This window comes from Gastrolobium bilobum, unplaced genomic scaffold (genome assembly GCF_033153095.1).
Source record: "Gastrolobium bilobum isolate Gb01-03AN ecotype WA unplaced genomic scaffold, APGP_CSIRO_Gbil_v1 utg36511, whole genome shotgun sequence".
NCBI lineage: Eukaryota > Viridiplantae > Streptophyta > Magnoliopsida > Fabales > Fabaceae > Gastrolobium > Gastrolobium bilobum.
In genome coordinates, this window is record NW_026895440.1 from 4,586 (window position 1) to 17,122 (window position 12,537).

At 37.6% G+C, this 12,537-nt stretch overlaps 1 protein-coding gene across 1 annotated transcript; it reads right to left on the reverse strand.

The window, feature by feature from the left end:
* Positions 1-284: 284 nt before the first annotated feature.
* LOC133311481 (protein FIP1) lies at positions 285-10,368 on the reverse strand. Its single transcript, XM_061512541.1, has 8 exons — positions 10,222-10,368; positions 9,938-10,029; positions 9,689-9,793; positions 2,180-2,229; positions 1,889-1,955; positions 1,645-1,717; positions 872-927; positions 285-334 (listed from the first exon to the last, which is right to left on the reverse strand). The coding sequence occupies exons 1-8, from the start codon at positions 10,275-10,277 to the stop codon at positions 285-287; spliced, it is 549 nt and encodes a 182-aa protein (XP_061368525.1). The 5' UTR covers positions 10,278-10,368.
* Between the last annotated feature and the right edge of the window lie 2,169 nt (positions 10,369-12,537).

The following is a 12,537-nucleotide window of genomic DNA, read 5'->3' on the forward strand; positions in this document are numbered from 1 at the left end:
GCTTCTGAGTTCAGTGGTGGTCTTGGTTTCGTGATTGGAGGGGTCCAGATATGGTTTCTGAATTGTAAAAGCGAAACAGTGAAAAAAAATGGAAAAAAGACGACAGAGGTTTACAAAAAGACCACAGGATAACCTGCTCTTGATACCATATTGTAATATAAGACTGAAATGTATTTTTTTCATATATTGATTGACACCCCAAAGGGTTCTATTTATACATATTACAAGGTAGTTAAGGAGATGAAGCAATAAATAAAATACACAGTAACCGAAGAGGCATCAAACTATTCAAAGATACTAGTAGCTAGAAACAAGTAAAAGACTCTAGAATATTCTACAAAAATAAAAGAACATCAAGAACACAATCAAACGTTATAAATGTGGAAGCTTTAATAAAAAAACAGAAACTGGGATGAGAGAGAGATCATATCATATTAGAGAGAGAGATCAGAAAGAAGGAGACACAACAAGAGCGTAACAGGAATGACAACGATGGTGCTGAGATGATCTATTATCTACTTAAGGGGAAAAAAGGGAGAGAAAAAATTGATATGATCGGGTGGAAGCTTTATTAATATATTTTAATTTTTTTTTAAAAAAATTTAAAAAAATATAATATTTGTACAAAAATGTCATTTGACCGTGTTGGACAGGGTCAAATTTGCGTGTCAAAATGGTCAACGTGTCGGGAATGTTGACCGTGTGTCGGACACCATATCGGCGTGTGAGTGTCAGACACGACACTCCCTGTTTTTTGGAGTGTCCGTGCTTCCTAGCATGCAACCCTTTAAATGATCTTAAAATTGTTTGAATTTTTCATATAATTTTTTGAAACAAAATAAATAAATAAATAAATTTGTGCAAAACTTACCAATGTAAAGACTCATAAAGCATCCAGCACATACTGCTTCAACTACCATAATAATCCTGCATAATTTTGAAGCAACCAAAATAAGACAAAAACATCTTGGTAGAGTAAAAAAATCAACAACTAATTTCCAGTCTAGAACTTAAGAAAATAGCAGAGGGAATAAAATATGCCACACATGGAACAAGAACTCGAAGATGTGCAATTGCATCATTTGAGAATGACCAAACAAACCCTGGGAGATTATAAGCATAGTAGAGCTATAACATTTTGAAAATAAATTATAATAAAATAATCTCTTAGATAAGAAATTTATTGCAAGCTGTCAAATAAAAAATTTCATTAGATTATGGCCATGCCATAAGTATAACTGTTAACACTCCTAGACAAGAGGAAGGGGAGAGGGGGATAAAAACACCCTATATACTGTCAAATGTCTACCAAACTCTTCATCTCCTACTAAGTGTATACACTGCAGGGAGAAACTCCGTAAATCACAATATATTGAACATCACTATCTACTAGTAAAACCACTCTTAATCCTCAACCACACATACAAAAAAGCTTCTTGTAATTCATGTCATTGTGAACTCACTCCAATAAAATATGGTACAAAATTATAGCATTTAATCCTCAATCAAATGACATTAGCATCTTTTATTGATAAGAAGATTCAGATTAAGGATGTAGTCCTTTATATTTAGAAGCCGCATACTCTTGCTGATATTCCATTTCTTAATTCAATTTAATCTATCCCAAAAAAATGATGAATATACCTCAATATTGCAGAAATTGACAGAAAACCGGTGTAAGGTTTCCAGACTATAACAAGTAGCATTGCAGCAGTTCCTGACATTAACTTAAGAATATTAACATTATAATTAACAGCTCAAATAATATAAAAAATCCCCACTGTTATAAATATAAAAACATTCATGTGCTTCCCCCTACATATAAAATTGACTTCACATATTAAGTATCATCTGAATGTTAAAAAACTCTAAACACCAAAATGCATACCATAAGCTGTAATGGCAAAGGGTATGCGAACAATAAATTTCAACTTCTGGCTGAAACTATAATAGCCCTGAAAAATCATGTTAGTGACCCCAAAAAAAAAAAAAGTAATTAGACGGTAAAACACCACCAAACATAACTCAAAACTTCATAGCTGAACTTTCAATTTTAGATTCCTAGGAGTTAAAAATTACAAACAAAAGCCCAAGGTGCACATGCACGAGAGGCAGTGAGAAAGCTAGACAAATTAAGAAACTACTGTAATGCTGAAGTAATTGCCATTAAAAGAATTACCTGCAAGCGTATCTTCTGCACTTGATAAACCAGATATTGTTGAAAGATTCCTGAAACAGTAAAATATGGTATCAAAACCCAATAAAAATGTGTAAACTAAATATTAAGTATACGTAGCAGAAGCTTATGAATTATAATGTTTAGTAAAATTAAACTAATATTTATTTAGCTACAGCATTTATGAACAAAATAATAATGTAAACCTCCAAAGCATTGTCTGCACTGGAGTTTGGACTCTTTTAGGGTTTACAAAGGTCAAAGTGGCAAGATTGACAATTAACTTTAACAAGTAACAGCATCATATTAATACATGTAAATTTTTCAGAATTCTACAGAGATCTGATTTGGACTCTGATAGGAACCAACAAATCAAATACTGATATAATAGCAAACAATAAGAGAATTTTGGCCTGAATAATCAGTTTTCCATATATTCATTAAGACAATTACAAACAGAAACAATTTGACAGAGGCAATTGAAGAAACAAAGAAAATTACACTGAACTTGGAAGGGAAATTAAATGCAGAAAACTAAAGGATAAACGTGAGACAATTCTAGAGGTCTCACTCTCTCCCAATATCCAAAAGGATCCCAATATTTCCCAAAGATTCCAGATGATTTCGCCAAGTGCTCAGCACCCCTTCTTAACCATCTAGCATAACTAACTTGCTCCTTCCACACCCGCATTCTGTTGGAGGGCATTCTCGCCCATAACTCCACTTGTGCCATCAGCCTTGCCACCCATAGCCTTTTTACTTGGGCCACCCACAGCATTAGAGGCCCAAATCCTCCTATTCTTATTCCTTTGGTAGACTTGCAGGGGTGGTGTTGTATCAGGCTCCTAAAACCTTAAGGGACCCAAAGTGAAATATGCAGCAAGCTGTGGTAGATCTTGGGCTATTTTTTATTTTTTTTTGGGTGGGGGGGGGGGGGGGGGGGGATTTTATACTGTTAGGATTAACCTAACAGAGGACAAGAACCAAAGAATAAGAACTAAAAGAAATTGAGAACTTGTATTATTTTCAAGTAATGATCTCAGTACCTCATGTAAGTATTTATACAACAGTATTAACTAACTCACTAACTCACTAACCGTTAACCAACCAAACTAATTAACTAACTCAACCGGTTAACCAACTAACTTTATTCCTCAAGCAACAAAGTCTTTGAGTAATACAGAGTGTTGCCTCACTCTCTTAGACGCCCTACGTGTATCAATACCCTCCTCTTCAAGAACAACCTTGTCCTCAAGGGTCAATTCTAGATAACACTTGCGCAAATCATCTTCAAACTCCCAAGTTGAATCTTCGGGTAAAGCTGGTGTCCATTGAACCAAGAACTGGCGTTGAGGAATTCCTCCCTTTGAAGACATCCGAACTGACAAAACAGCCAAAGGATTTTGGACAGGTTTGTTGGCAACAACAATTGCAGGTAAAGGCAGAGGTTGAGCATCCAAGGTACCTCTGAATGGCTTGAGCAACGAAACATGGAAGGTGGGATGGATGAGACAATTGGGAGGCAACTGCAGTTGGTAAGCAACACTGCCCAACTTCTTCTCCACAGGATAAGGACCAAAGTAGCGTTTAGCCAACTTGTGGCTCGCACGTTTTGCTACAGAAACCTGTCTATAAGGTTGTAGCTTAACCCATACCAATTCCCCTACTTCAAAAGAACGGTCCTTCCTATGCCTATCACATTGTATCTTCATCCGATTCCTAGCTTGCTGCAACTGAACCTTCAATCGAGACAAAATTTCATCACGCTGACCCAACAAGAATTCCACTGCTTCGACCTTAGTTAATCCCTGTGGCAGGGGAGGTACATGTACTGGCTTTTTGCCAAAAACAGCCTCAAATGGACTCATACCAATACTAGAATGTACGCTGGTGTTGTAATGGAATTGAGCCCACCCTAACAATCCAATCCAATCCTGCGTTTTCTCATGACAGAATGACCACAAGTATTGCTCCAAGTAGCGGTTGGTCACCTCAGTTTGACCATCTGATTGGGAGTGGTATGCTGAGCTAGTATGCAATTTCGTCCCGCTCAACTTAAACAATTGAGACCAAAATTGACTAACAAAAATAGGATCTCTATCGGTCACTATGGAAAGGGGAAAACCATGAACATATACTATGAGTTCACAAAACAACTTGGCCACCACAGCAGCTGTGAAAGAACGAGGAAGAGAACCAAAGTAGGAAAATTTGGATAATCTATCCACAATTACCACAATGGTCGTGTGTCCCTTCGACGGAGGAAGTCCCACAATAAAATCCATGGACAAGTCTTCGAAAATACCCTCAGGGATGGATAGGGGTTGCAGCAATCCACTTGGTTTAGAGGCTTCATATTTAACCTGTTGACAAATTATGCATTTTCCAACAAAGTCTTTCACATCTTGTCTCATCAAGTTCCAATAAAATGTGGCAGAAAGCCTCAAAAAGGTCCTGAGCACCCCTGCATGCCCTCCAATTGGAGTAGAGTGAGCTTCCTGGATTAACAAAGGAATCAAGGAAGAAGATGGACTGAGTAAAAATCTATGGTCATGGAATAATATGCCATCCTTCTCAGTCAAGTGATTATCAAGGTTTGAGTTGTTCTTCAACCTTGCATGACATTGCAGCAGAAAAATATCTTCAACATTCTGCTTCTTAATCTCTTGCAACACATCAAATACAGGTTCTGATATCATAGCATTCAACATGCCAGTGTCATGTACCCGAGACAAGGCATCAGCTGCAACATTATTAATTCCAGCCTTGTATTCAATGGAAAAAGTGTAGCCAAGCAACTTACACAAGTATTTTTGTTGTTCAGTAGTCTGGATAGTCTGATTGAGCAACTCCTTGAGGCTTTTATGATCTGTCCGTATGACAAAAATTGAGCCAAGCAAGTATTGCCTCCATTTTTTTATAGCAGCTGTGATTGCATACAACTCACGCACATAAGTGGAGGCTGCTGCCATTCTTGAAGATAGCTTTTTGCTGAAATAAGCCAAAGGTTTTTCATTTTGTAACAACACTGCTCCAACTCCAGTATTGGAAGCATCTGTCTCACTAACAAAAGGCAAGGAAAAATCTGGTAAATGGAGGACTGGAATTTGGACCATAGCATACTTGAGATGTTGGAAAGCTTGTGTAGCAGCATCAGTCCAGCAAAATTCGGCAGAAGTCTTCAACAAATCTGTTAAAGGACTTGCTATCATAGCATAACTCTTAACAAATCGCCTATAGTAGCCCGTTAAACCAAGAAATCCCCTAAGATGTTTCACATTTCGAGGTATAGGCCAATCAACCATAGCTTGGACCTTCCTAACATCTGCATGAACCCCTTGACCAGAAACTACATGACCCAAATATTCAATAGAAGTGACTCCAAAAGAACATTTCGAAGCCTTGACAAAAAATCTATGCATCTGCAAACACTCCAAGGCAATTTTCAAATGCCGATTATGATCTTCCATTGTCTTACTGAATACTAGGATGTCATCAAAGAAAACTATGATGAATTTGCGCAAGTGAGGTTTAAACAAGTGATTCATCACAGCTTGAAAGGTTGCGGGAGCGTTTGTCAAACCAAAGGGCATGACTAGGAACTCATAGTGTCCTTCATGAGTCCTAAATGCAGTCTTTGGAATGTCTTGTGGCAAAACTCGGATTTGGTGATATCCTGCTCTCAAATCCAGTTTACTAAAGACCTTAGCTCCATCCAATTCATCCAATAACTCATCAATAGTAGGTATGGGAAACCTATCCTTGATGGTGATAGCATTCAATGCTCTATAATCAATACACATGCGCCAAGTATTGTCTTGTTTGCGCACTAAAAGTACTGGTGAAGAAAAAGAGCTTTGAGAGTGCTGTATAAACCCAGCTGAAAGCAAATCTGTCACCTGTTTTTCGATCTCAGATTTATGGTGGTGAGCATATCTGAAAGGCTTCACATTCACCTGTTCTGAGTTGTCCTTCAAATGGATAGCATGATCCAAGCCTCGAAATGGAGGAAGCTCATGAGGTACTTGAAAAATGGATTGATATTGCACTAAAACATGCCAAAGTGCTACTGGAACCTTAGCCTTAAGACTGAGCAATTCGGATTCAATAGGTACTGCACCTGTTGATCCCACGCTTAGTGCACAGCAATGAGAGATGCTGTCTTTGCACAGATTCAATTCCACTCCAGGTTCCTTAGAATCCATATTCCCCTTCAATATCACCTGCTGTCCTTGCCACTGGAATTCCATGGACAGGTCCATATAATCGTGAGTGACCCTGCCTAACTATTGCAACCATGGCATTCCAAGAATAACACTAAGATCCACTAAGTCCATCACCCAAAAGTCAATCAGAAACTGGTGTCCTTGCAAATCAATTGGAACACTGAGACACTTCCTTTCAGTCACCAAACACTCTCCATTGCCCAAGAACACACGCAATTTCTTAGCACGAACAATAGGCAAACCCAACTCACCAGCTAACTGTCTTCTTATGAAATTATGAGTGCTGCCCGAATCCACCATTACAGATACAACACAATGCTTAATGACAGAGGAAAACATCAAGGAGTTTGTACCTGATCTATCAGCCAGTGTATGCAATGCACCATCTTGTGTGTCCTTTGGTAAGGCTTCAGCTTGCCAAAGTATCTCCTCTTCCTCGACAGCATCTTCAGGTGAATCAGAGAATTCACCAACCATTAGCATCAATTTGTTCTTACACCTATGCTTTGGTGTCCATTTGTCATCACAGTAATAACAAATTCCCAGTTCCCGTTTCTTATGCAAATCTACATGTGAGTACTTTTTCATGGCTGGAGGAGCAGGTAATGCTAACCTCGAATTGGAGGAGCCCAGTTGAAGTACCGAAGGAGTAGGGGCAGTGGTAATCTGGTTGTGAGAAGGTGCCACTGTGCCATCAGTATTTGAGGCTGAAATCTTCAAAGGAAACCTCTTATTACTGGAATAAAAAGAATTCCTAAGCTCCATGTGGTGATCATCGTATGCGAGAGCATATTGCATTGCTTGATGCAAATTAACAGGTAAACGAAGTTGCATTGCACTCTTAAGTTCACTTTGCAAACCAGATATGAAAAAACTCATATACAAATCATCATCCAACCCAGGTACTTGGTTGATCAATACCTCGAACTGCTGGATATAATCGCGTAAGGTAGAAGTTTGTGTTAATTTGGATAACACTCCCTTCAAATTGGTATAAGACGAAGCTCCAAATCGCTCACGAAGAGCCTTGGTCAAATTCTCCCACGAACGGATTAAACCATTACTATACATCCATAGATACCAAGCTGCAGCCATTCCTTCCATTCACAATCCAGCTACGGGTACCTTGAAGTCTTCTGGAACCTGTTGAAGAACAAAGAATAACTCCGTACGAAATATCCAATTATTTGGATCTAAGCCACTGAAAATTGGAATCTCTAACCGAATTGCCTTGGTTAGGTTCCTGGAATCCAAATCTGTACGGTTGAACGGAGAAGAAGATGTGGTTCCCATATGAGAACCATGCGGAGGGTTGCGAAATCGATCTTCCCGTCCAAGAATCGCCTCATGCAATTGTTGAAGTTGTGCTGTTAAATTCGCAAACTGAACCTGATTTTCAGATCGAATTTCAACGAAACGTTGCTCCACACGACCTTGAAAAGCAGCATTCTCCTCCCTGTCGCAATCAACACGACCTTGCAATGTAGAAAACTCCTCTGCTAACTCTTGCAGACGCATAATGAATTCAAGGGATGAAAGCACCAATTGTTAGGATTAACCTAACAGAGGACAAGAACCAAAGAATAAGAACTAAAAGAAATCGAGAATTTGTATTATTTTCAAGTAATGATCTCAGTACCTCATGTAAGTATTTATACAACAGTATTAACTAACTCACTAACTCACTAACCGTTAACCAACCAAACTAATTAACTAACTCAACCGGTTAACCAACTAACTTTATTCCTCAAGCAACAAAGTCTTTGAGTAATACAGAGTGTTGCCTCACTCTCTTAGACGCCCTACGTGTATCATATACTCTCCTATTTGTTTCCACTTTTCCATGACGTCTTCTAAGGAACTAGTCATCAAATTCATTAGGTACCACTCTTACCTAAACTTGGAGGAAGGTTCTTCAACCTCCCGTTCAGTTCTTGCACAAAATAGCTATGTGAAAAATAATCGTGAATTTATATCATTTTCTCCTTATCAATAACTGCTCTCTTAAAAAATGCATAAGGTGTTTTATGTTTGACATGCACAATCATATTTTGAAAATAAAAATACAACTTCCATAAACCTGAAATATATATATATATATATATATATATATATATATATATATATATATTCAATCCTTAAAAGAGGGCGAGTCTAGAGCAGTGGTAAAGTTGTTCCTTTGTGACTGAAAGACCACGGGTTCGAATCCGGGAAACAACCTCTTTACAATTATGCAAGAGTAAGACTGCGTACAAGAATTGTCCTCACCCCACCTTCATTAGTCGGGGTTTAATGGGGAGTGGTTTTTTTTTTATAAAATCAATCCTTAGAAAAAGCTAATTACAAATAGCCAGTAGCCACATCAATGTAATAAGGAAATTTGAGTTCAAAGGATATATATCAATCATAAGAAAAATTTACTTACTCCCCTACTAGTAAAGAAGAACAATTGAATAAGTGAATCTGTATTAATGTATTAATACTTAATAATAACTGTATCTGTGAAAAGTTTTCCAATATAAAAGTAATAATATTAGCAAACTACTTTACTAGCAACGAGGAACAATTACTTATTTCTATCAAAATCAAATTAGAATACAAATTATGCCAAATGAAGACCAAAGATACATATAGGGTTTCAAAATTTTGGGGGGACGAGGATGCATCAGGACTCTGATTTGCTAGACTGTTCCATCACCATTCTCTGATGATACAATGATACAAGGGTTCTTCTATCACATTTAAAATGGAGAAAATTGAAGATCAGAAAACATCATTACTAATTGCACGCAGCAAACTAGTTTTCTGAGATCTTGAAAAAAAAAAAAAAAAAGGAAGAATCTTTGCAAGGCACATTGAACTAAAAAGCAGTGGCATTGCGAGAAACATATTTCAATTTAATGTTTCAAAATGGAACAGCTCTTTGAAATTTGTAAACATTTTGCCAACAGCAAAAGTTCCTTCAAGAACAAAACAGCAGCAATGCACGGAAAGGGTTAAACTGTTACCCTAAGCCAAATTCAATAAACTGTAGCCTGTCATATCGCATGATTTCTTCTGAAGATCTCAGTGGAGACAAAAGCAGTGAAATGAAATGGGAACAATAAGAAAAGAAAGACATTTTAAACAAACAAAAAGAATTAAAGACCCATGCAAAAAGACATTCCAGGATTAATATGCACTACATCCGCAACTAAATGCTACACACAGTGCACCAATCAGAAAATACGCTCATCAAGAAATAAGAATTAAGAAAACCTAATTCAGGGTAGTTCCAATGCCAAACCTGTTAATAGCAAAAGAAGAACATCGCAACTACAAAGCACAGGAGAGATCAAGTCTTGTACAGGACGAAATATCCATTGAGCACCTATAGCCAAAGTAGCATAACCTGCCTAAAATGGAAGAAACAATAAGCAATTCACACCAAAATCTAAGCCAACATAACACAACCAACTCTCAATTCAATCAAAATCATCACAATTTGCCAAATCAGCCATCGACCCATTAATTGAAATGATGAAAAAATTTGAACTTGCCAATAGTATGCAATAGAAAACACTCCCAACAACCCTTGCAGCTTTGCGGTGTGCAAACAGTGGAGCCTCATGCAGTATATCAAGAAAGCTACAGTGGCACAAACACGAAACATCAGCATTAAGAATAAAAAAAAAAAAACACACACACACACAAACAGAAGCTCGATTATGCATGCATGACCAATGCATTAACAGCATAACAGAAATGGATGTTCAGAGGGTAAATCAGAACCGAACAGAACAAAGTGTAAACCAAAATTTGGAGTTTTTTTTTACTCACAGAGCGTTCTCCTCGGGCGATGTGGCTGTTGGAGAAGCATATCTTTCAGTGGCCATGTTCTAGATTATGATGGTCGTCGCTATTCCTTTTTTTTTTGGATACAGGTTGTCGCTATTCCTTTAAGAGAGATTTGGATCGCCGTGAATCGCTGTGTTGGAATGAAGGGGTTCAGAAAACGTCACGTTTATATCCCAAAAATAAAAATAAAAAAACGGTCACGTTAAAGGGTTCTTGAGCTAAAGAGTAATCTTATTTGCAAATAATATTGAAGGGGAAAATTACAACTAATCCCCCTAATTTCATATTTAAATTTGAGATAAGATATTTTATCTATTTATTTTTTATGCCTATTTTTCTATTAATTTTTAATATTGTTAGATCGAAATCTTAAAAGAAAAGAAAAATAATAAAAGTTAGTTGAGATTCTGATATAACAGTTTTAAAGAATGTTAAGAAGATAGACATAAAAAAAAATAACTTATCCCTTTAAATTCCCTCGACTTTTTATTTTCTAAAAAAAAAAATCAATTTCGTCCATATTGATTATATAATTTGATACTTATTACTTATATTATTGTTTCAACTTAAATTATTGGGCAAATTACGTAAAACCACGGGTATTTTTCAAAAGACCACCTCACACTTTCAAACAAAACAATTAACCCGATCCCACTATGAAATAACAACAATTAAACATATTTCATGATTTTGAGATAGACATACCCTTTTTCTCATCCAACATCACCTGTTATCTCTGGCCACATTTTGCAGCCATCAATCGCTATCGTTGTCACCTACCATTATCTGTCACCTGTCATTGCTGGCCATCGCCGGTGGTCACTTTCATCATAAGAGATTGTGTTTTGTTTTCATATTTTCGTCCAACATTTTATCTTTCATGCTGGTCTTTGTCAATTTAATTTTGTTTCTCGTTTATTCATTTGTTCCTCTCTCTTTTTATCCAAATCCAATACCTAAATCGTTTAAGATATCTATTTCCAAAATTTTGGATATCTAGAGGAGAGAGAAAGAAAGAGCAACACTTAATATAGTTTATGCAGTTGCAACATGAATGAGGAGAAGGTGAAGATGAGCCACTATGATGGAGAGCACAACAGGTTTTAGAATGGGAGATTGGTCTCCCCATGACCCATCTAACACATTTTCTTTGTACTCCCCCCTCTCTCAAATTATGGTTCATATCCTCATCGAGGTATTTCGTTTTTTAAAAAATAAGGTCGGCTCCCAAAAGTTTATTCAAAGAAAACCCAACTCTGAAATTTGGGTTTTTGAGATAAATTGTTTTGTCTCGAAGAAGTATGTTCCTTGCTACTCCATGATTTCTAGCTATACCACGTTAACCCACCTAGGCATGAGGTCCATAGCTAAGTTGTACTACGATGCTGGAGTGAGAAGACTGTGTCGATGGATAAGAGGGCTAGTGTTGGGGAGAGAAGAAGGGTATTTTTATCTCAAAATTATGAAATATGTTTAATTGTTGTTATTTCATAGCGGGAAGGGGTTAATCATTTTGTTTGAAAGTGAAGGGTGGGGGACATTGACCAAACTAACACACCTTTAATAAAATATTACCAATATGCCACGCTGCAATAGAAATTTTCCAAAATGCCACGTCACAATCTCGCCACACCACTAAGCGAGATTGGAACGGGACACGTGGCAGGCTACCAGGGTACCCCATTCCTGCTGATCTGACAAGCGAGAATGGGTTGTCAATCACGCACATTGCAGCTTCTGAAAAGCTGTTTGTTTTCTTTCTTTTTGTCCTTTTTGCTCATTTTGGATTTGTTCCTTGCCCCTTTTTGTTGACTTGGGGATGAGTATGAGTGTGTGGGGTTGTGCTACGGTATGAATGGGAATGGAAGTGTTTGTTTGATTGTAAGGGGGTGAGTGTTTGATGATTGATCATTGTCAGTGAAATTCACCTGTTCTTCAGCAGTACTTACAGCATCAAAGTAAGTTTAGAAGTTTCATTGTGGTGACACCTCAGGAACGCTGGCCATTCTCGCTGAACTGCCCAGCGAGATTGGTTGTATTTGCAGACACGTGTCAGCTCCCTGCCATTCGCGTTGGGTAGCTGACCAGGTATGGTCTGTACTTTGTTGACACGTGTCAGCACCCCCCTATTCGTGCTGGGCTGCTGGGCGTGATTTATTCAGATTAGCCCACGTGTCAGCAGTCTCGCTGGGCAGCCTACCAAGATTGATTCTTCTATATATAGTAACAAAACGTCCACATTCTAGCAACCAGAAGGGGAAAAAATAGTCGGTAAGCCAAAATTGCTAATTCAGGTTA

What these genes read in the sequence shown, in the direction of transcription:
- LOC133311481 (XM_061512541.1), bottom strand. Translation starts at nt 10,277, where the DNA reads ATGGCCACTGAAAGATATGCTTCTCCAACAGCCACATCGCCCGAGGAG. An exon ending in TCGCCCGAGGAGAACGCTCT is followed by an intron (nt 10,030 to 10,221) that starts GTGAGTAAAAAA and finishes GTGCCACTGTAG; the next exon opens with CTTTCTTGATATACTGCATG. An exon ending in CTATTGCATACTATTGGCAA is followed by an intron (nt 9,794 to 9,937) that starts GTTCAAATTTTT and finishes CATTTTAGGCAG; the next exon opens with GTTATGCTACTTTGGCTATA.